The 24,870-nt window shown below is 41.8% G+C and overlaps 1 protein-coding gene across 3 annotated transcripts in view; it reads left to right on the forward strand.

The window, feature by feature from the left end:
* Nucleotides 1-4,040: 4,040 nt before the first annotated feature.
* COQ8A (coenzyme Q8A) overlaps nt 4,041-24,870 on the forward strand; it is a 71,831-nt gene continuing 51,001 nt past the window's right edge. For 2 of the 3 annotated variants that reach the window (XM_044436723.1, XM_044436812.1), the window contains exon 1: nt 12,199-12,282. In XM_044436723.1, the coding sequence (XP_044292658.1) occupies nt 12,214-12,282 (69 nt within the window). In that variant the 5' untranslated portion in view covers nt 12,199-12,213. Of the gene's footprint in view, nt 4,124-12,198; nt 12,283-24,870 lie in introns of those variants that run through there. The other variant, XM_044436899.1, reaches the window with a different exon arrangement.

Genomic DNA, 24,870 nt, shown 5'->3' on the forward strand with positions numbered 1-24,870 from the left:
GAATATTTGCATAAAAGTTTTCAATTTGTTCTTCAGCATCTGTTGTTGACGTATAACTTTGAATGATAGTTATGTTGACATCTTTTCCACAAATTCTGGTTGATATTATTTGGTCAGTTTTTGCATTATAGCCTCTTAATTGCCTTTACTATATCTTGCTTCAGTATTAAAGCTACTTCATTTCTTCTGAGTTTGTCATTTCCAGAGTAATACATTTTGTGTTTTTCTGACTGAAAATGGCCCCTTCCCATCCACTTTAGTTCGCTCGAGTATTGAGATATTTAACTGTTCCATTTCCTTCTTTATGGTTTCTAGTTTTTCTTGGTTCATACTTATCATGTTCCATGTTCCAATTTTATGTGTTGTGCAACATCAGACTTCCTTTCTGGCACTATCACTTGTTTCATTTTGGCCTGTTTCATCATGATGTTTTCAAGGTAATAAGATTCAGAAGGGTTTCTCATTGCCTTGTTCTGTGCAGTACTATCCGGAGTTATCTTGAATGTCACTGTCATACCATGTAAAAGATCCTCCCCCAGTGTCACCTTCAGCTATCACCGCTGCCCAGTAGCTACCCTTCAGGAGTTTCTCTGCCCTCCTCATCATTAGAGAGATCCATTCTCTTCTGCTGAAGTGAGCATTCCTCCCCTAGAGGGTGGAAGCATCTTAGTCTGGGGCCTCCATTCTGACTGTTCTGCCTTGACTGACCCTGCTAGATTCATTGAGGCAGTCTGGCTTCCTGGCAGCATTGCTCTCAGTTTCTCCGACACTCTCAAACCCCATCCCCATATTGAGGTGTGCAAAAATACATAATAGGGATTAATTCTTTAAGTGTATGAAAATACTATGGTGAAAATAAAGATCTCACTGGAAAACTCAGCTGTCAAGATTATTTTAGAAAATACAAAGCTGGAGTCCAAATCCAACATAGCAGAAGGTTAAGAAAAATGAAATGAGACATCCAAATAATATTTATTCCAACTGGGAGAAAAGAAAACTCTTCAGCGATATAAAATACTGGGAACTGACATCAACTCAGACTCAGGCAGTTCCATGGGTACAAAGACAGGTTGGAATATTTAACATTTAAACATTAATCTTTCGGAATCAAAGCTCTTCATGAAATGTTTCTAATCATAAATGATCTGAAGATTTGTCACATATGCACAGAAAACTATGTTCATAAGCAGCTTGGCCATTCTGGAGGATTTGTTTCAACATGACACTTCCATCTACAGTTTGTGGAACATTGTATAGAAATGATAACTGAGGCACAATTCTGTTGCCATTAGACACTGTCTAGATGGCTTTAGGATAGATTGGCGTTCCTGGTCTAATCTTGGAAATGTGTTCTGAGGTCAGGGCTGGGACTCTGGCCTTGGTGTGCCCTTCCCCTGCTGCCTGCTTTTTTCCCCCTGTACTGCAGCCCGGTGGTGCCTCATCCCCTTCTTCTTGTGAGTTGGAGTAAGACAGCCAAAATTGTCTATTGCTATGTTTTGGAGGGCAAGAGAAGCATGGAGGCTATCCTTGCCTTTGTGCTCCTTCTCCTTCTATTGGATGCCTATAAAACACTAAGTTCAGAGGGTTGCAGGTGACCCATTGGATGGCACCCTAAAAACCGTTTCAGTGGCTGTCCTATATCCACTTGCTTGGGAGTAGGCCCAGTTGAACTCAGTAGGGTTTAGGTCTGAGTAGAAATCTATAGAACTGTAGTGCACAAGGCTTAAATGATAAAATATTGCTAAATATGAAGAAAACAACATTTGAGAAATGATGCTTTCTAGGATTCTCTTGCTACATTGAAATTTCCAAGCAAGCTTAGGTTAAAACTCTATTCCAGGTTCAAACTTATGTTTGGCTTTCAATCATTCCTCTTCAGCATCAACTGGTATTTCTGCACTGTTGCAGCGTATATTTGTCTATGCATGTGTTTGGTCTGGAAAAGGCAATTAAGAACCGTTAGTTTCATGTTTATTGCCAGAACTAGTCTGCTGACTCAGAGATAAAATTATGTTTTTCCTTGCTGGTAGGGGAAGGCTGTCTTTGGGATTGTGACTATCATGATGACAGTCTGTGCATAAAAATTTACCACTGAATAACATCTGTTAAAACAGTAATCATGGAAGCATTACAGCTTTTATTTACACTATAGAAATGGTGCACACATATCAAAATGACCAAGGTTAAAAAAAATTCCAATAGCTTTGTAAATATAAGTCATCCTAGTACAAATGCTATCACAAACTGGCATTGTTCCTTAATATGGAGATTTTCCTGGAATTTTCCTGGAGCTCCATTTGCAATTCTTTCACTAAGTTACATGTTGCTAATTGGTTATGTGCCGGATGGCACATAGTTAGCCCAAGGGCATGACACATCTAGTATGTACAAGCACAGACTGTTCCATTTCTGTTTACCAACTTCTTGCCTATTGGGATTATTGCCACAATGTCTTAAGTTTATAAAGCAGATTGGCAGCTTAATGCAGTGTTTATGCCCGTATCTAACAGGTCTCCCTGCTCCCAGATCATGAGTACTGCTCATGATTAAAATAGTAGTGAGTTTTAAAATAAGTTATCCATACCAGCCTTACACTCCATGCAACCTTGCAGCTTTAGTGAACATTTACAGCTCAGTTCCATGAGGTTAGTGGACATAGGATTACTGCCTACTATAACACTTCTATATATGTCTATTGAGAAGTAAGCTACATTGACTTAAACAAGAATCACTTTCTGATAAATATATACAGTATTCAATTTCAATCTTAGTTGTGAAGTCCAATGGGCAATGGACTTCTCAGAGAGTGATTATAGGGAAAAACCCTCACACAGACACCCTCTATTGTTCCTTGGAAAGGATCACAGGAAACAACTGTGAGAAATAATAAACAGCTTAATCTTAAATGATTATGCTGACTAAATGATTAATATGAATCCTCATGTTTGCTTTACAGTTAGATTCAGAAACAGGACCTTTGTGAGTACCAATATTAAATAAAAATATCCAATCTAATGTTATTGGTTGTACTTCTGCTATGAGTCAATACTTAGTGTATATGTCAGCTAAAAGAGAATTCTAGCTCAAGGGCGTGAGGCAGGGTAGGATAAGGGTCATCAGGTGGCCAATATGTTGGACATCCATCAGGGAAATCTAAACTCCTCTTTCTGGGTGGTAGTGTATTCATTCTTCTCTGAAAAATGGGAAAGCTATGAATGAATAAAGGATTCACCAATTAGTTACATGTAACAACATTTTATAAAAATCCTTTGCTGTTTCAAAAATATCTGAAAAGATTAAAAACTAGCAATTTCATTTTTTAACTCTTCTTACGACTTGGATTTCTCTTATATTGCCATGTACATCTATTTTCTTAGAAAAACAGCTCTTGTGTACCTGGCAGTAGGAGAATATCCTTGTTACCGGGGAACAATTCAAGCCTCCCTGCGACAAAAAACTTTCAGTTTGTTACAATGCCCTTTAAATGGGCTGCTTTATGTGCAGGAAGGCACGTAGCTTCAGAGTGAACTTCACATAATGCAGATCCTTTTGGGAAGGCAGTCTTTGCTTTCCCAGGCTCCAATCCCAATGGGAGGGCCGAATGCAACACACCATAACGCTTCGGGGCGTGAGGAAAAGCGACGGCGGCGGCGGCAACGAGGGCTTGAACGTGCCCCGCCGCACATGCACCAAGTCCTGCTCTCTTGCCCCGCCCCTGCAAAGCCACCACTCCACGTCCATTTCCATCCCACTGTCACCATGCGAAGAGCGCCGAGGTTCAATACGCAACATGGAGGGAGGCAGCACCGCCCCTCCCTATTGGCAGAGGCTTTCTCCGCCTCGGCTTCTCATTGGTCAGGGCGTGAATCCACGAGCTGAGCACGCTCACCGCGGGCTGGCGCTTCTCTGATCTCGCGCTAATCCCGGGCCAACGTTCCAATCTAGGAAGGTGGCTTCGGCGGCGGGCTTCGGCGGAGCCAATAGGCGGCGGGCAGGGGGAGGAGCTTGGTTCCGGGCCTCAAGCTGAGGGGAAAGCGAGTTAGTAAACAAGCTCCGCACCTCGTGGAGCCACGGGGTGGGTGTCGGTGGCGTGGTGGTCGTCGGGGCAGGCAGCGGCAGCGAGGTAAGGCAAGGCGGCGTTGCAAGCACGGACCTAGGAAGGATCCGTAAAAGCGTGGCTTTGCCTGCTGTTACAACCGCGGAGGTGGGGAAAGGGTATCCTGCAATCGGAGCGGGAAAGGGGAGCGAGGTTTGGGCCGCGCCGTGGGGAACGAGGTCTCTGCCTCTCGCTTCTTCCCTCCTTGGTTGCAGATGTGCCGAGAGCTTGTGAAGAAGTACTTCCTATGCATTACGTGGGGACCGGTTCAGATGCCTTTCGCCGACCTGGTGCTCTCTGGACGTGTTGGACTGCAACTCCCTTAATGTCCAAGGGCACCAGGTCGAAGGGAGGCTTCACTGGTCTTTTCTCCTGCGGAATGTGTGAGCGAGGGTGGGGTGGCTCTCCGTCGACTCGAACGGTGCAGTCGCGTTACGCTGAAACCTCGCCTGCCGGCCCCCTTCGCGTTCTCCCTTCCAGCCACGCTGTCGTGTCCTTTGCACACTCCCTCTGCTCCTCAGTGGGCGAGGCAACGATTATGAGCTGCGTGCAATGATGGTCTGCAGTAGCTCCCAGATCAAGGAGGGTGTTTGTTATTTCGAGTTAATTACCACTGGCGGAAAACAAATGCTCCTGTGGGAAACCGTTTTTGGAGACCTGACGGCAGAGGAGAAAAAGGAAGCGTGATGATGTGCCTTCATGCTGCTTTCCTTTTCCTGCAGCAGCTGCTGCTGTAGCTCTCGATTCTCCTTGCCCCTTATTTGTTCCTGTCCATCATGCCAAGCTTCTGCTTCCCCAAGTCTTGCAAGGATTGGGTCCCCCCCCCCCCAGGATGCTGCTTTAGTTGCTTGAAATACTTGAAATATATTATATCTTACCCACTGACTGCCATAGCAAAAGAAATTGTTCAGCATTTTGGCTAGCAAAGTGAACTCTTCGAAAGCAGTTCCTGGAACAAAGGAAGGCAAAACCATTGGCCCTTAACAGTGTAGCCCAGTAAAAGGGGGTGGTGATGAAATTCACTTTGAAGTCATTTTCAAAAAAATAAAAGTTAGTGATTTTTGTTTTGGTTCTAAAGCAGTATGCTTTATGGCAGGGGATCCAAAATGCAAAAAAGAAACAGAATATTTCCACAGAACCATATGGAATCATTTTTCCTCTCAAATGGTATCCTTCCTGCTTTTGGCATTTCCCATATCCTTTCCATTTTCCTTTCCATTTTTATACTCAGACGAGTTTTCTTTGGGATTTTTAAAAATTCTGGTCCTGTAAATTTTGTTGCAAAGAACTTGTGTTTGTAAAGATTTGCATTCGCCAGGTTTCTATTTGTAGCTTGTGCTGTGCACTAAAGCAAGACTTTCCAGTGCTGCTTGCTCCTGAATTGACCTGCTTCTGTACAAGTGAGCTACAGAATGACTTGCCTATCATCTTATGGTAGAGATTCTTGGGGTTTTTAAAAAATGGAGTTTTTTCCCCCCAATCCAGTCAAGTTTCTGCTATAAGTTTTATGTAAACAAAGAAAGGGGCATATTTTTAATTTAAAGAGTGAATTGAATAAATGAAGCACTAACAAAATGCAATTTTAATTATTTCATTAAGAAGACCTGGTGGAGAAAAAACAATCATAATCATTTTTAGTGGTGAAGAAAGGACGTTTGAACAGTGAACTTTATAAATGAGCAGTATCAGTGTTTGTTAGCATGTATGCTTGGCAGTTGCCTTTTAGCTTAAGTGCACAGTGTCTCTACATGTATTAGAGTCAGGATGCAAAGCTGTTCCTTCTAGTGCTTAGTGTGGACGTGACTCTAAAGAGCTGTGATTCAGGTTTCTGTTGCTTGGCCAACGTGCCATCTGTCTTGTAGTCACTCTCTTAATTTGCTTAATATTGGCATCCCTCTTCCTGAAAATGTTGGACTCTAAAGCAAGTCAACTTGTTAAAGGGAGAAGGTTTCTTTTGTCTCAGGGATTCAAGCACTAGCAGAATGGCAGACTCATTTGCAGTGCTGGTCAGCAAAGTTAAGAATTGCTTGTGCACAGATTTTGACCTTGTAAATAAGACTGCAAAAGTTACTAGCCTTTACACATTTTATTTCATTGATTTGTATGCTGCTGACATATCCTAAACGAACTTGAGGTATTTATTCATCAGCCTACCTGCCCCAAATTGTGTGTGTTTTTCTTATGTAAATGTGTGTGTTTGTTTATCACTTATTATTGATAGCCTGAAAAGAGGAAAAAGAACCACCTCCCAAATAACATAAACACTTTCTTTGCTGATCACCCGGAGGTGATGTACAACAAATTTAGTTTGTAAGATGCCACAAGAGGTGTTTTATATTTGTTACAAGGGACTGATCTGAGGTCGTATTTTCAAGTGGTAGTACTAATTATGATGGCATTTGCTGGGGAAAACCCCTGGTTCCTGTCTACTTCAAAGCCTTTCTTCAGGTTTCCTCTTTGAAGAGGTGGCAGTCAAGTAACAAGATTTTGAAGAGGTGCCATCTGGATTCCTCTTGTTTAGTCCTTCAAATCATCAAGGTTTAACAATAAATAGTTTTTCTGATGATTTACTGGATATGTTGGCTTTACTGGCTACTGGGTTGTGAGGTTTTTTGGCCCATTGCTGTCTGTATTGGTTGGTTTTAATTTTTATTATTTGTTTATTTAAAACATTTCTATGCCTCCCCCATCGCAACAAGGCCTCGGGGCGGCTCACAAAGAATACATAAAATCATTTTTCATTTCTGATCTGCTAGCTCTAGGTTTTTGAGGCCCTTGGACAAAGCACCTTTAGTGAGCCCTGTTTTTTTCACTATTGCCACAATTCTCACGACTTTCTGTTGTTCATCCTCTTGCACGCTAGCTAGAAAGTATCATATAGCCTTCTCTTCACCACCACTGTTCTCTTGGCCAGTGCAACAGGTGGGTGAAACAGGTTGCAGTAATGAGGAGAAAGAGCAAAACCAGGTGGCTCTTGATGGTGGGCCTCTGATGGGCTGTGGCTTCTTGTCAGGTACCCAATCATACCTGCAATTGATGCTGGCTCTACTTTTCTAGGAGCTTTATATGGCAGTATGAATGAGGCAGTCGGTGTGAGCTTAGGTGGACTCCAGGGGATGGTGGAGGATAGGAGAGCCTGGAGGAATGATGTCCATGGGGTCGCAATGGGTTGGGCACAACTTTGCGAATAACATAATATGAATGAAAGAAGAGATGGGGGTGACTGTTAGTGGCATTAACTTTCATTACATGACAGCTGAAGAGAGCTGGTACGATGTGGTGGTTAAAGGGTTGAACTGGGACTCAGGAGATCACGGTTATGGACATGGAGGGAAGTACTCCGGGTTGGGTGTTGCTGCCTGAAAGTTACATGTGTTTTGTGGTAGATGGATCATATGTTTAAGAAAAAATACCGCAAAAGGAATGGTGCCTGATGCGCGGAGGGGAAGCACCCTAGCCGGGCTTTGTGAGCCAGAATTGGCAGTTTGAAGGACAAGTGCAGAAAGTGATAGGAAGTGTGTGGGAAGCCCTCAAAGAGGCTGTGGCAATGGTTCTCCTTTATTTCTGCATAAACTGACAGAGCAGTAGACAGAATGAAACAAAAATCAGTGCAAGAACAGTATAATAAAAACAAGATGAACAAAACAACACAGTAAAATGACAGCTGCAAAAGCAAGTGCTCTCCAAGATAGTTACATCACAGCAGAAAACAGTTAAACATTAACAACTTGCAGAAACAGAAACATTTTTAGAGTATGTCCAAAGATGGAAAGGGAGGCCTGACTGGAATGGTGTTTCAGTGTCACCACTGAAGAGGTTCTTTCTCTTATACCTGCCTGTCTGAGGGCACCACATTAACAGGACAGAAAGTTGATGTTATATAAAGCTCAGGCAGTTTTACAGGGGAGAATTTTCCTCTTGATATTATATTGCCCTACTGTGATTCTAGTAACCTTGTATATGTAGGAGAAGGGCCTTGTTACCACATTCTGCAACACCTGAAGTTTCCAAACCTTATCATGTAACTCCGCACTGAATGTGTTATAGTGGCACAAATTGTATTGAAATTAAAAGGAGAAAAGTCTGCAGTTTCCTGCTTAGATGTAGTTTGCAAGCCCCTGGTTCCCGCCTCCCGTCCCTTTCCTGCATGATGCAAATGTTAGGACAGTGGTATAAAGTTGTTAGAAGTTAGAATCATAGAATAGTAGGGTCAGAAGGGCCCTGAAGCCATCAAGTCCAACCCTCTGCTGTTGCAGAACATCAAGTTGCATCCTCCTAGAGACCCACTCAAAGCCTAAGTGACCAGTTGTGAGTACATTTCATCTCTAGTCATGGTCGTGCCTGTCTTCCCACTTTAGCTGTAGGGCCTATCACTCAGGAATGACCTCTAGGAAGCAGCAACACACTTAGGGTTCTTGCCTACAGGCTGTGCATGTGGTCTTCCCAGGAGAATCTAGCTGGCCATCATGGGATACAGGGGTGATCCCAGCGTTTTTCCTCTTGCGGGGGAGTCTGCGGTGGCTTACATGGTCATACTCCTTTCCATTCCACCTTCACCCTGTGAGGTAGGTTTGGCTGAGACTCAGTGATTGGCCCAAAGGCACCCACTGAGCCTTATGGCCAAATGGAAACTTGAACCTGGGTTTCCCAATCAACATTCTAACCACTATACCACGCAGTTCTAATAGTTCCATTTTGCTCAGGGACATACATGCATGCATATAACAAATACATCCTCTTATATGAGTAGAAAACATAACAATATGAAAAAAATTATAAGTTTGAAGCTTCCAGGTTTGTTTAATACTGTAGTTGCAGTTGGCACACACCCATTTTTACCAATAGACTTACAAAATCAAAACATTTCAAGGGAATAATAAAGCACTGGGAAATTTTCCACTTCACATCACTAGTCCAGGGAACATTTTATATGGAAGGAGGCATTCTTTCCTCAGGTTAACCTTGAATCCCATTGATTTGTGTGGAACTATTTGTGATCCAGTTTATGTAGTCAGGATTCGAACTACAATATAGCAAAATATAAAACTTTGTTTTGCAAACATTCTGTATTCCAGGTTTTATTTCTCTGTTTTGCATTATCTTTGTGGAAAGCTGCTCACCATCTTAATTTAGTTTATGAGAAAATTAGACCTTTCTTATTAGGCTTGTCACATCATGAGAAGGCAAGACTCCCTGGAAAAGATAATTATGGTAGGGAACGTTGAAGGCAGAAGAAGAAAAGGAAGACCAAATATGAGATGGATTGAATCCATAAGGGAGGTCACAGCCTTGAATTTAGAAGAGCTGAGCAGGACATTTTGGAGAGCTTTCATTCATGGGGTAACCTAAGTTGGAGGTGACTTGATGGCCCATAATAACAACAATTTAGACTGGTAGAGTGACAAGAAAAGGAATTAGTTCCAAGTGATTTAGGCATGGGTGAGCAATTTGTTGCGGTTCTCATTTTAATGAAAACTTACCAAATCCACATTTCCTGATCCAGCATACAGTGATGCAGAGATAATTGCCTTCCCAGAATTTTGTGATGAGGTTTACAGAATCAAAAATGAGTACAAAAATATGTATAATAGGAAAAATGTATACAATAGGGAAAAGTGTGCAGGAAAGGAGGCATATATTTGTATATGCAAGGCATAAAACCACATTGAAAGGTATATTTAGAAGAGTGCATACAAAGTACATTTAGATAAATATGCACAAATACATACAAATGTTTATGTGGATTTTTTAAAAAGTTCACTCTGGTGCAGAAAAGAGCCACAAACTGAATGAAAGGAAATTGAGAATGTGAGGAGAATTAAACTTGAGCAATTTGTCCTGCCCTAAAATGAGGGAAGCCAATAATTCAAACTCTTCTGCTTCATTGATGCTTGTTCCTTAGCCATGACAGACAAGTACATGCTCCTCTGTTCATAGACAGTATACCTCTGAATTCCAGTTGCTGAGGACAAACCGGAGAAGGCCTTCTATTTCTCCTTGTGGCTCTTTTCATGATGCTGTTAGCCAGATGCATTGTCGATGGGATGCTGATGGAACTTGCTTTGATCAAAAAGAATTGTGGTGAGCCTGCGCAAGTTGGGAAATGAAGAATTGTTTATATCAGTAAAAAGAGAGGATCCAGAGTTTTCTTGTCCTTCACCTTAGATGTTCAAGATTGGTAATGCTGTTTTACAAATTAGCCATGGATTACTGTATAAACACCTCCGATATATGGTTGCTGGGGCTAATCAGCATAAGCATGAATTTGAGTGCAGTGACCCTTGTGACATTGAAAATCTAGATACAAATGTATTTGCCATAATTTATCTTACTTTATTTAGGTACACGTGTTACAAAATGCAACTTTGGAGAGCTCTTAAGATAAAGATGGTCAGTGGAGTGGCTTTTTTAATCTTAAGATAAGGTGAGGAAATAAGAATTAGTCATTATTTTCTTCTTATAATCACAGTATTTCCATGTTAGTCCCCATTTATTTTTTCCATTGTGGAGATAGATCATGTGTATGTGTATAAATATAAAAGCAGATGTCAGATGCTTTTCTCTTGCATGTGTATTAGCAGAGGATTGCTTTTGTTTGCAATATTTAAAAGACTTAAAATAGATCTTGAATTTTTACAGCAATAAGATTTTTTCGGCCTGCTCCTCTCCAAAAGAGGCACTGTATTGGGCAGGTGGCATGAGGATAGTATTTCATATCATGCTTGACAGATTGAAGAGCTTGGTGTTTCACTATTTTAGCTCTTGTTGTCAAGGTTAGTAGAGAAGGAAGATGGAAAAATAGGAAACAGTACTTTTTATAGTTCCTCATTATCCTTCCCTAATTTTCTGCGTACTAAGTGTCTTCTTAGCAAAATGTATTGGTACATTGCGCTTATATCCTGCCTTTTTTCTTTTGTGAGAAACGCAAAGTGGCTTATGTAGTCCCTTTGTCCTTTTTTTTTAATCCCCTAATAATCTTGTGAGGTAGGTTAGGCTGAGGGCCACCCAGTTCTTTATGGTCAAGTGAGGCAAGGATCCAGATCTCCTCAGTCCCACCTGATCCAGCACTTGAACTGCTATATCACACTGGGTCTTTGTATTTCCTAGAAAAATCTATTTATGCTTTTGATTTACTGAAGTAAAGAACTAGAAGCTTTGACATAAGTCTAAGGTATAAGGACACTCAAATGTTCCTTTACTGATTAGCCATTCACAATATAATATTTACATTGCTAAAAATATTCCTTGCAATCATTTGTCAGCTTGCTTTACAAAGCATTGCTGAAGTTGCCAGATACCTTTGTTTTTATCTCGCCAGCTGGGAACAGATCCATATAGAGAGACACTACTGGGTAGTAATGCTGTTTCAAGGAGCTCTTTACCATGCAATTTGCCTTAGCTGGATCCCTTAAGTGTAACTTAAATGCCTTATGCTTGGATCTCTGATGAGAAATAAAAAGTATGTCCCACTTTAGTCTTTGTATGGATGAGGTTTTGCACTGTCTTGCAGTCAGAAGTACTAGTTTGGCAAGTGTGGGAGCTTAGCTAAATGATGAAGCCAAGGAAGGCAGTTGCGTGTGATTGCCTATGACCACCTGGTAAGCCAGGGCTGGGGCATGTGTGACTCTCCAGATGTTGTTGAAAAGCATCTCCTCTGAACCGTAGCCAGTGGTGAGAGATGCTGGGAGTTACATTTAGTGATTCCCTGAGGGCCGCACATTTCTCATCCCTGTAAGTGAGCTTATATCAGTTGCTGCTCCGTACCACATAATCTAGTTGTTTCCTGAAGCACAGACACTAGGTTTATAGAATGGTTACTGTCCAACTTCCTTCCCATCTTATTTTCCGATCAGTTTTACTCCATGAGATAATGAATGAAATGGACTCTGCTCTACACCAACTTTTTCAGAAAGGACCAGAATCACAGTAGCACCATGTTTGCTAAGTGCAACCTAGATAATTGTAAGGCACCCCTTTGCTCCAGTCTGGCTAAGCTGGAAGAGGATGTAAAGTACTGATGGAGAGTTTACAGAATGTGAACTGGGTAGTGTTGAGAGGTAATGGGGAAGGAGGAGAAGGGAGGATGCCTGCACGGACAACACTCACTGAATCTGGGAATGGATGGAGGAGGAGGAAGAGACAGCAGCACATCCAGGGAAACAAGGACCCTCATAATGGTCAGAATGGTGAGTGGGTTTGTGGACCTTTCCCTTTGCTTTACTTAGGTGTATAAGGGGTTGTCTGATGACATAGTGGAGGTTCCTGAGCTTAATTTCTTGAAGGGAAGAAACCTATGAAAGTGTACTGTTACACAGTTTAACAAATGCCCACTCTATTTAGACAAAGGGCTAAATTTAGGCACACTTTGAGAATCTGTATCTGCTTTGCCTCCTTGGACAGAACAGCATGTAACCTCAGTACTTTCCTTTGAGTATGTTGCTTGTGTTTAAATCAGATTAATTATGAATTATGTCTTGGAGTGGCAGCGAATAATGCCATCTTGTTCTTGGCTTCTTGTTGCATTTTTTCCCCAACTGACAGGTTTATGAAGTGTGAGGATTCTCTTTCTCTCTTCCTCCAGTGAACTTAAGAAGGAGTAAAGCAGATGCAGACTCCACTTTTTAAAGCATTTGGGGGTTTCCCTCTTTAGAATGAACAGCAGGAACTGATAGCTACATTTTTCTAAAAGTTGGTGGGATCTTCATGTATGTGCTCACTGGATAAAACCTAGCAAATTTGTCAGAGATCTGAAGATAAATTGGGATGAAGTTTCAACTTAGTATTGGATAGATCTGTTTTGTTACTGAAATGCTTTTGCGGGCCCCTAGCGGAAGGCAGTTTCATCAAAAATGCTTATGCTGTCGCTTTGTATTTTGTCTTTGAAAGAGATTACAAAAATATCACTTCAAACATAGAAATAAATATTTCTGTAAAAATTATTCAGAATGCTTCATCCTGAATGCCTTTGCTTTGGGCTTGGTAAGGAGTTCTGTGGCATTAAGGAAAAGAGCTGGTAAGGGATGGCAGTAGAAAGAAATATTGTGGTTGAAACTGGTGGAGTTAATGAGGGAAGGATAAAGTAGCAGTATAGAAACTCTGGAATGTCTGCTGTCAGCAGCTGTCTTTCATCTGTATGTCCACAGAGTCCCAGAAATGTGCATTTAAAAAGCTGTGATGCCCTCTTACATCCTATTCTTGAAATAGGTCCCAGTGCTGTGCCCATCTTGAGGTTCCCCACTTTTGCTGTATCATGGTGCTGCATTGCTCTGGTTGGGGGGATTTTATGCAACAGTCCATCGGACTCTTCTGCTCCTCTTAGTAAGAGAAGGAAAGGACACCGTTCCCAGAGCACTGCCACTTCCCTGATAGTGGAAAATGTAGCTTTAGCTTTTGATAGATGTCTGGCACCTCTTTTCTGCATTAAGTGCAGCTGCTACCTGTATCATTCGAACCAGGGAAATGAATCAACACTATGGCAGCTGCCTGGCTCCTCCTTTCCTCTCTTCTGTCATTAAGGCTGGAAAGTTATTGTTGTTATCACTGCAATGCATTTATAGCCTGCCTTTTCCCCTCTTGTGTGGAACCAAGGTGACTTACAAAGTTTCATTATATCTTCACAGCAACCCTGTGAAATAGCTTAGACTGCATATCTGGCCCAAGCTCACCTAGTGAACTTCAAGGCCAAGTGGGAACTAACTAGAAGTCAGATCTTCCAGGTCCCCATTCGGATGCTGTAACAGCCGCATCGCACTGGCTGTATCCAGCATTTCTCAGTGTTGCTCTTACCATGGAGTAGTGTTTATTATGCAGCGGCTGCATAGTTGTACTTGCCTGTCCATTTTTATTTTTGTCTCTACTCGGTTGTATTTGGTGGTGTCACTGAAGGATGGATAGGATGGGCTGGGATAGAAAAGGCTGATCCAGACACCTCCCATCATGCTGATTCATTTCCCAGATTAAAGAAGTACAGATAGTACCGTGGCAGCTGTACAAATGGTTTCCATCTGTCTGTCCTCTAGCCTTGAAGGGCAGCAGACAGGGCTCTGTGGGTGCAACCACTTGCCCTGAGCAAGTGGCAGATTACCTGATAGTACTATCTCCACAGTGCCCTTGCAGAGTGATTCTTGCTCATGTTGCTACAAAAGAGAATTTGGGGCCGAAACAGAGTTGGAAGCAATTCTGATTTGAGGACAAGTTATTTTTTTTGGTCTTTTGCCAGTTCACAAATAACCTTTAGGTAATCTAGAGGCTGCTGCAGGTGAACGGAACCCTGCCCTGCAAATGTGAGTTGAATGTGCCTGAATGCTCTTTCTGGCCATGTGCTGTGTGGGTGAGCTTTGAGGGGCAGAGTTCCTGACCGCCTGTTCAGGTTCATTCACATGCTTCTTATGAGCCAGATGGGATGGATGCATGTGCTGTGAATATTTTGAGAGAGCAAATAAAAAGCTGCAGGACTGACTTTTAATATGTTCAGGGTGTTTGGCCACATATAAAAGAAAGCAAATCCCTGCATCGAGTCTAGCTGGTTCTTCTCTCCACCCCCCGCAGTGTTATGACTGTTTGCAGGAAAGCCTTGAGTTCTGAGGGTAAGATTATGTTGTCTTTTCAGAACTTTCAAGTCGTTGGCTAGAGTCCATCAAGGGATTATTTTATTTTATTTTATTTATTACATTTATATCCTGCCCTTTCTTTTTTCTTTTTTTAAAGAACTCAAAGTGGCTTACTGTGTATACTAGTGTGTAAGACACCCCTTGAAACCAGAAATAGCAAGGTAACGATTGTGGGATCATCTTATATGCCAGGTGAAAATTTTTGACCTTATTAATAATTTAAAATGATAATACAGAACATAATATTTACAAGCTTGTTTTTATTAATAATAATTAAAAAACGTACTGGAACTGGAGGAGCCTGTTCTGTGTTGCATCATGTTGTGAGCCTTGTGTGCAGCCGCAGGCCCAGTCTCGAGTTTGACCCATCCACGCCATCCTCCTTGTTCTGGGTTGGCCGTGATGGCTGAGGAGGGGAGTGTTCTCCACATGGCTGTCTGTGCAGAGATACAGTGCTGCTCATGTAGACTTCTTTCCTCTCACCCCCCCCCCCAACACTCAGCTGTGGAGCTGGTGCCAGCCGTCCTCCCCAACCTACTGCTAGCCAACTCTTACGCGGGCCTCTATCAGCCTCCAAATTGAAGAGGTGACATGGCTATTAGCTAGAATTCAGTAACGTGACTTCATGAGGATCTTGACGCTTCCATCTGGCAGATACCTATATATACTGGCATATAACTGAAAATAGAAAAGCAAAAATTGGAAATGATCTTATATGCCCATCACATAAAAAACACCAGAAAAACAGCCCACAATATCAACCTCATCTTATATGTGAGTCCCTGTCTTAACCGGTACACCGCATTGACTCTCGGCAGAGTGTTTACATTGCTGCTGATGCAGGGAAACTATATGACTGCTTCTAAAATGGCTGCTCTCATGGGGCATCGTATGTTGGAAGTGATAGGTTGATTGGCAAAGCTTGCTTTGCTTCTCCCTTATAAGTTGCACATTCATGTGAGGTTAAATGACACAGTGAAAGCATGATTTCTCTCTATGTTGATCTTATCATGGGATGGCATCTGTTCTGCGGTAGCTGTATTTTTGTGCTCATCTGCCCATTTTTATCTTTGTTTCTAATAGCTTGCATTCAGTGATGTCACTCTTGAAGGCCAGAAAAGGACTTTCAAAACTTTACAAACTGCTATATGTGTATGTGAATGGCTGTATATTTAGCCCTTGACTTTGGCAAAGGAAACATAGAGGATAATATTTGATCAAATAATGTCCTATTTTCACATTTTACCTTATTTTACAATATGTATGTATGTATGTATGTTTGCTTTACCTAGCTCTTTTAATTTCCAGTTATGATATCTGGTCACAAAATAATTTTCTGTTAAATTCAGTAGTAGATGTTATACCATCATTGCATGAAAATATCCTTCTGGATTTTTTAAATATATGTGTCTATTTCTGTGGAATTACATAAAGGAAAATAAAAGAAGGTATGCACTGAAACTAGATTGCTATGGATGGACCAGTTCTGCCCTCTATCCTGCCCTAATAGATTTGTCAATAGACTTAGTGGTCGCTAGCTCTGTAGTCATATGTGAAGGCTGACTATTCCAAATTAGATTTTTAAATCTCTGAAAACAGATATATTTCTCAACTCTTTGAATGTAAACCACCAAGCATTGACAGATTGCATTTGGGTGATTGCCTGCTTTTGCTGTTGGTTACTCAGTCTTCAGATAGTTAGAGAATTTATTTGGCATTATCATTGTTGTATGTTAATATTCACCACATTTGGACACCCACCAGTGTGTGTAATGTGTTATGTTTGTGGTGACGTCGTCCGTGCATGAGCAGCCTGGGAAAAAAGCAAAAACAAAAAAACTAGCCACAGCATGAAGCATCTGTGGGCATTCTTATGGACAGCTTGGCTTTTTAAAGTATTCTGCATGTACACTACTATAAATGTGGGACTCAAAGAGTCCAGTGGATGAGCAGTATTGTTGTAGCGATGATGGAAGGGGAAAAAAGAGGCGTAGTAGTCCTTTACATATAATGACTCCCGGGTTTTGAAACACGGCCTAATGTGGTCCGTTAAAGCAGGGACGGGCCACATCCAGCCTGGGCCCAGTTTCATTTGGTCCCTGCCCTAATTGCCATGCCCCCTGAGAGTGATAAATCCATATCTTTGGCAATAGCGGTCAGTCTCTTCCCCACCAGTCTGCTTTCTGGGGAGGAAGAGGGGCTGAGAAAGCCGACAGCAAAATAGTGGACAAAAAGACTCTATCTGCCTTTAGCTCCCTCATTTGCTAGCATGTCACTCCAAATATATTATTCTTAAAGAAATGTGACAAAAAAAAGGCCATTCACCCACTTGATTTAAAATGATCTTAAAATTGTTGGAGTGGCCACCCTTGTGAAATGTGCCCAAGGCTTTGTGTTGCCCATACAGCTTTGATACTGAGTTTTTGTGAAAAATACTCTTCTGTTGCTTGTTTATACTGAACTCCTCCATGCTGCATGCTATCTGTACCCAGCGCTCTGTGCATAGTGAGCTTTGTTTGATGCTGATAGGGAACTGAAACCTCCATCAAACCTAATGCAGTAATTGGCAGGCCTTGGTTAGGACAGAACCAATCTGCATAAACTGTTTATCAGCTGATGTTATGAGAGAGATCCTTTGTTTCCTTTGATTGCCATAGATATGGCCTTACTAACTTGAGTTTCTCTGAAAATGCATTTCAAAGGAAAGACTTGGATCAAATCATGTGATAACTAGAAACAGCAACAACAAAAAAACACTTACTTGAAAGAAACTTGGATCTCTAGCAACAAATTGGCATTTATGAAGCCGGTCAACTATTCAGTCGTGTCCTACACTCAGTTACTTCATGGATCATTGCTCTCCATGCTTCTCTGTTTCTCACAGCTTCCTTCAAGACTGCCATGTCCATCCCAGTGTATGACTTTGAGCACTTTAAATCTGGGATACAGAAGCAAAACTGTTAAAAGCCCAGGGGTTACATCTAATGATGTGCTTTTGCCAGTGGAATGGTCACTTTTGGTGAATCAGATTTCCCTTCAGTCTGTTGCAGAGGTCCAGGGGACCCTCCAGAGCAGATTGGGGGGGGGGTGCAGGGGGGGAGGCAGAAAAGGGGCAATCCAGTTGTGTTTGCAGAAGTCCATCCACATAACATTGGATTTAGCCTCAAGTTTTTATTATCTTGAGTATAAGAGGAAGTCTCTGAAAATGCCTAGGTTTAGAGGGAGTGGGAAGTGCTATGTTAAAGCAGTGAGGAGGAAGCTTAATCCCAGAATTCCAGCAGCAGGACCTGAGTGCATCAAGTGTTCCAGTGGTGGAGCTATGGCTTGTTCTCTGCTCCCCTTCAGTGCCACCACTGTAGGTGACCAGAGATACTGCAGCTTCCAGTTCAGTACAAGTCAGGCAGTCAAGTTGCCAGTAGGGCTTTGTGCATTTGTATAAATCTCCTGATTCATTGCTGCGGCACAGAGCTCAAACTCTTCCTCCTGTCCCCGAACAGTATAACTTGAATGCTAATTGGCTTTTGAGCATCCTAGCATGAGTGCACTGGATATTGCTTGGGGCAAGCGACCTATGATGAGTAGCCTGCAGCTTTGTAATAGTGAACCTAATTGGGTCTAAATGAATTATTTCTAGATCTCTGACCAGCATAAATGAGTCTCCGTCCATTCCAGGCATGCAACTGGTGGCTACACTGTCTGACCTAATCAGAATGATGTAAATAGAGTTGTCCGTCCAGAACATTCATACTTTCTATACTGATGTGTCACTGCCTAAAATAAAGCAGCTGGCACACTTGCTCTAGGATTGGATTTTTACCCCCAATCTCTGTTGCTTCAAGCCTTTTAAGGAGAAAGCTGTGCAGGCTTCTTAACTGGCTGTGATCTGCCAATAGTGAGCACGGGTCTTTTAGCAAGTTGGCGAAATAACTCTCTGATGCTTGAGCAGCTGTTGATGAGCAAAGAGGTATGGTGTGGCAATTCATTGCATGTGGAAAAGGATGAAGCAGGATTTAGGCTCATTCTTAAGGGACTCTTTATTCTGGGGGGAATCTGGCCAGAGTGATAGTAACCAGTTATTTTCTGGGCATGTACTGTTTTGGGGTCAAGCAATTTTCCTACAGGTCAAATTACTACTACTATTACATTTGTATGCTACCCCATAGCAACCCTGTGGATTTCTTTTTTCACTTGTTCAATTTATTTGAGAATATGGTATTTACAGACACCACACATGCAACTTAATCAGGCTAACCTGACCCACCGTAAGAGCTTTAGGATAGAACTCAACCAGAAGACTCATCACAGGAGCCAGGTGAACCACAACTTCCATCACTCCCAGCCAGGTTGAGGAAAGGCACCAAAGGATGCATTACAATAATTAAATCCCCCTCTTTTCATCTCTTTTCATTCCCTCTCTCACAATCACTGCTTACCAAGAGTTGTTTTCCTGGATAATGTCAGAGCAAGTAGATTGAGCAAGTAGATTGATAATGTCAGAGCAAGTAGTCCATCAGCACACATGTGCCTTCACATACCTTTCTTGGTGCCCACCGCCTACTATAAAACTCTCTCTTACTTGCAGTAGAGATTTCTGTGAAATAGATTTCAAAAAACTCTAGGATCAGAGAAATCCTTAGTGTTGAAACCGCACCTGCATCTTGTACTCCGTGTTCTGGGCAGGTTATTTGTCCTTTATCACAACTTTGATGGCAGATACTTTGTGTTGGTGCCCATGGCAGCTTTTCAGATTGCCAGATGTAACCATGGCCCCAAACAGTCGCCTACGCTTGGCCTATGAGGTAATGAATCTCAATCTTTATTGTGTCTCCAGGAGAAAAATATAGCTCAGCTGAGGGCAGCCACTGCCTCCCTTCACATCTTTACAGTTATCTCATGAATACCTGTCTCTTCTCTGAGATTATCACCTTCCAACATGTGCCTCTGCCTTCAGAGGTTAGACATGTGGCAGCTAGGGATGGGGACTTTTCTGTGGCAGCATCTGATCCTGAAATTGTATCTCCAGATACAGTCACAGCTCCTGCACTTTTTTTTTTCCTTACAGGTGACAAAGTTAGCTTTTATTTTCCCACCAAGCATTTGAAGGATAATAATTGTCATATTGTTGCTGTTCATTCTTTAATTAAATTTTTCACAAATTTTATTTGTAGTTAGTTATAAAAGGAATCTATTTTGATTTGTGTAAGCTGCCTTGAAAAGAAGTGGTGGTAGAAAGATAGAACACGTGGTTTTAGCTGTTGCTATTATCAACTAGATTGAGATGTTCACAGTTTGGTAGTCTTGATTAAACAGTAATCTGAGTGGTATATATAGCACTGAGGAGTACATTTTAAGTTTTTGCCATATTTTCATCTATATCATAGATGCAAAGCTGTTGATGCACTTAATTTAAAAAAAAATCTTGCCACAGAATGATGTGCTACAGATGCTGGGAATGTTACATTCAAGTGTGAAGTGACTATGGAGCAGCAGTAATTAATTTAGAAATCATTCCTTAATATTTTACCCTGCATTTTTACTTATCCAGTAACACAAAGATGATACTATAGTTTAAAACAAAAACACATAACACTTCACAATTTAAAATTATAGAATCTAAAAGCACTCAAATATTAATATTAATGAGAGTAGTGATACATTAAAAAGCTGTCTGAATGAAAATGTTTTCAGGCTGTCTACAAGAGAGCAAAGCCGGGCTAATCTGGGACAGTATTCTGAATCTACTTTGTTATTGTGGTTAATGTCTCATCTCTCTGGTGTGATCACCTGATGGACTGAGCTGGTAGAAAAGGGTAATTTGACACCCTAACTTGTCACTATGCTTCTGACCCATTAGTATTGTATTTTGCTTCCATTTCTCCTAGTTACTTAAGTGAAAATTTAGAATGGTCTTCTGCAGTTGTGTTGAACTACAACTTTGATTTGCTGCAGCCAGAAGGTCCTGTGGTTGGGGAAGACGGGCTTTGATGTTCCGGTGGGCCATATCACCTTGGATGGAGTCTGCTGTTCATGCTGCCTTTAACCCACCGCAGTCCTCTGAGATCTGTCCTTTAAATAAACTTTCTTACTGGAGTTTTATCTTCTATACAATCTTGGTGATTATTGAGTGACATTTTCCCAAAGAAGTTGACTGTTTTGTCATTCTCCAAGCCTGACTAGCATATTCTAAGCAAAAAATGTTGACCTAACTGTTGGCAGTAAACATCAGCCTGTATCCTCACACTGTTTGTTCACTGACTTTTCTGCTTCTGAACTTTACTCTCTCAGCTTTTTGCCATTTGCCACATTCTCATTCAGCTACATCACAGGAGACACTGTGCTTTCTGCTGCCTCTTATTCTGCCTGGATCCTATTCCATTGCTGCCTTCATGACGTACAATTTAACTATTTTTCTCCTTTCCGTTCATGGCCCCCAGTGCCTCCTTGCTGAGCTGGTACCCACACTCTCCGTTCTTTCTGCAGTACGAAGCCGCCTCTCAATTGAAGCTGAAGGACCACACACACACTTTCTCCGCAGCAACCTGATGTTTTTCTCCTCTGGTTTCTCTTGCTTTTGATGTTCACGGTATACTCTTATTACACTGTGCTTATTAATGTTCTTGATCTTGTTTTTTTAATAAAGTAAATGTTTATGGGTATTATTTTATTGTTTTTTAATGCACACTATGCCTACAGGCACTTTGTGGGGTAGTTAAGAAATGTAATAAACATAAATGAATGGCCTGAGATCTGAATGGAAGAAATAAGGAAATACGATGCCTTTTTATCAAGAGTTTGTGTCTTTGCTGGGGTCTCCATCATGATGCCTGGACATATTCTTACCTGAGTGTCTGACATGCTGCAAAACAACCTGTTGCCTTGTAATGCCCTCTTTATTTGGGTTTGAAAGTGTGGTTTTGTGGTTTAGAGCTCAGGCCGCACCTCTGCCTTGTGCTTAGATTCTTGGACTGATTGCTTTTCTTTTGGTCTTTCTCTAGTTTGCCTTCTGAGAAACTAGTGATTTGTGACTGGCAATACCTACCATGGCAGCAATTTTGAGAGAGAACCTATGACATGGAATCTAAATTCCGAATATGCACACTGATGCAAAAAGCTTGGGAACATCTATTTCTTTGTTTGAGTTTCTGATTTTATGTGAGTGGTACAAACCAGGGGTAGATAAGCCTGGTGTCCTCCAGGCATTTGGGAGTGTAGCTCCCATTAGCTCCAGTCAGCAGGGCCAATAGTCAGATATTATGGGGATTGTAATCCAAAACATCTGGAGGGTATGAGCTTTCCCTGGTGTAAACTAGATGCACATAAGTGAATTAAGGATAAGCTTGTAGTGGTGACATAAGCGTCATGAAGTGGGGCTCTTTCTGCTCTTTTCATGGTGATCTACCAGGGCTGAGGAACCCATAGCCCTCCGGACACTGTTGAGCTATAGCTCCCTCTGTCCCAGAGTGGGATTGTGTGGAGCTGGAGTCCCATTGACATCTGAAGGACCACGGCTAGACTTTGCAGCTCTGTGCTCTAGCAGCTGTTCTGGAAGGTAGATGTGTCCTTGGCGTTCTACACGGTAACATACTGCATGCTTGGTGCTTGTAGTGAATCAAAGCCTTCCCCGTTGCAAGAGTTTGGTAGGCGTTGGGACTGAAGGCAGTGCTAGGAGGATCAGCTCTCTTCTGCCCTGGTGTTGAATTCTTAAAACCAAAAATACACGCTTCTTTCAGAACTTGGGATAGATCCCATGCCTGTTGTTCAGATTCTGTCCTCTGTAATCTGCATTCATTCAGGTTGAGATAAGGGGAACATTTTTGGCATTGCTTTAAGATGTGAAATGATAAATAACCCGAATATATGGGGGCGGGGGAAAAGGGCAGTCTGTACTTGGAAAAACAAAACCTGCTGTTGAGTTTCAATGGGTGGGAGGAGGTAATAGTCTTCATAATATAAACAGACCCTGTTTGTTAGCAGCACTCTGTTGATAATTAAACTGATTGTTTCCTGCCCACATAGAACTTGGCTTGCCTAAACCTCTACATGGGTCAGAGAGAGGCTGGAAGAAGCTAACTCATTCTGTTTTTATCATCAGCATAGATGGCTCACTTAGCCATGCCATGCCATGCCATTAGTTTGGGTCCCTCTTGTGAGCAAAGTGGGTCTAGGAATGGTGTTCATACCATATGTCAGGGGAATGTGAGCTGCATGCAGCTGTTTGAGTTTATTTTGTGGCTTTCAGAGTGCTCAGAGCACCCCCCCCCATTACTCTCCCATTCTGGATCCCAGCGATGGCATGCGCATGATTGGGGTGACCTCTCCCAAGGCTGTCAGCCTGCCCTGCTCTCTTCTTGAGGCTCAGGAAGAAAAAAAATATTGAAGCAAATAAAGCACTTAGCTGGGGTGGAGGATTCATACCTGAAGCAAACCAGTGAAGATTTAGCGTGTGATGCTATTGAAGAGAAGAAATTGAAAGTGGGAGAAGGGTTGTGGAATGGCTCTTCCTTTAAGTGGGCATGGCTGGTATACTGGAGTCCTGAACAGGAGCCCTCCTACTGTAACATTTTTGTATAGTTCTTTTCTTCCCTCGCACACACGTTTTAACCACCTAGCAACCGTGTGAGGTATTTTGGCTGAGGTTGGTGACTGACCCAAAATGACTTAGCAAATTTTATGGTTATGTGAAAGATCCGAACTTCAAATTCCCCAGTCCTAATCCAACACTTTCCTAACCTACTGCTTTCCAGAGGCTTTGGATTATATTTTCCATAATATAAGGAAAATATTTTCCATAAGAGAGGTCCGCCTGGCGCTGTCGTTATTGGTTTTTTGGCGCCAGGCGAAGACCTTTTTATTCAAACGTCATTTTAACTGTTAATACTATTCATTTATTTTATTCTTCGGCCAGGGTGACTTATTTTATATTGTAAACTTGTTTTATATTTTATTGTATTATATTTTAATTGATATATTTGTGAGCCACCCCGAGGCTTCGGCGAATGGGGTGGCATAGAAATTTTCTAAACAAACAAACAAACCCAGATAATTGGCAATGCATGCTGGAGCTAATGGGAGTTGTAGGCTAAAAAATATTGCCGGCATCAAGATATGGAAAGCTGATCTAAGCTCTAGGCTGTCATGAAATAGGAAACATTTTAAGATAAGTTTGCTCTGTGAAGATTCAGGCTAAGGTCCAAAGAGTCTTGTTGCTACACTAAAACCTGAAGCATATGTTAAATGTTCCTCCTTGATTCCAGAATGTCATTTGGTTGTACCAGATATTTTGTGCATTTTGCTTAACTTTCAGGATGACTGACCTCATGGCCACTTAAGCGGACCCAAGCACAGCCATGGTTCTCTTGTTTCTCTTCAAATGTTTTCATGTGCAGCCAGGATGAGCCTCAAATGGTTAAAGTGCTGGTAGCTTTCCTGGACCACTGCCAGCTGAGAGCTTGGCCCAGTTAGTATCTGTTTCACATTTTGACCAACAAAAAGGAACTGGCTATATTTCCTCATCCATATATTTAGCTTGCAGAGAGCTGAGTGTATGTTGAGCAATAAAAGTTTGCCACTTGTTTCCTTTATAGCTTTTCTGTTAACTGTGCTTTGAAACCGTGTTATTCTAACTTTGGACATGTGTTATTTTAAAGTTCTCTGCTTACACAGTGGCGCTTTCCTTTTGTTGTTTGGCTCTAGCTTGTTTTCTCCTTCCTGATCTTGTTATGCTGAGCAAAGCTTCGCTCCCACTGGCTCTTGTATAAAAGTGCCTTAGAACTGAGTTGATGCTTTGGTTCATCTTTCTAACACTGCCTGATCTGGCTGACTATGGCTTCTGAAGTCTCATTTAGAAAAAGGTAATTCCTTCAAGGGAAAACCTTGAACTGAAAATGTTGAGATTGATCCTTGGGACCACCTGTGAGCAAAGCAAGTGACCCATCTGAGCCACTGCTCCTTGGAAAACCAGGACTGCCTATATTTGGTATTTGAATTCCATAACATGTATCCATTTTGTAAATCTGCATATAAATGAGAAGGGAAAGACCTTATACAGGGTACTCATCTTTTTGCCAGTGAAAGTTCTCTTGAATTCTTCTGTGGCTTGGGAAATTTCCCAAAACTTTACCTGTCCATGTTAAAGATAGCTGGATAACATTTAGCAATGCAAAC

Source organism: Varanus komodoensis, unplaced genomic scaffold, assembly GCF_004798865.1.
Source record: "Varanus komodoensis strain SLA01 unplaced genomic scaffold, ASM479886v1 scaffold1, whole genome shotgun sequence".
Lineage (NCBI taxonomy): Eukaryota > Metazoa > Chordata > Lepidosauria > Squamata > Varanidae > Varanus > Varanus komodoensis.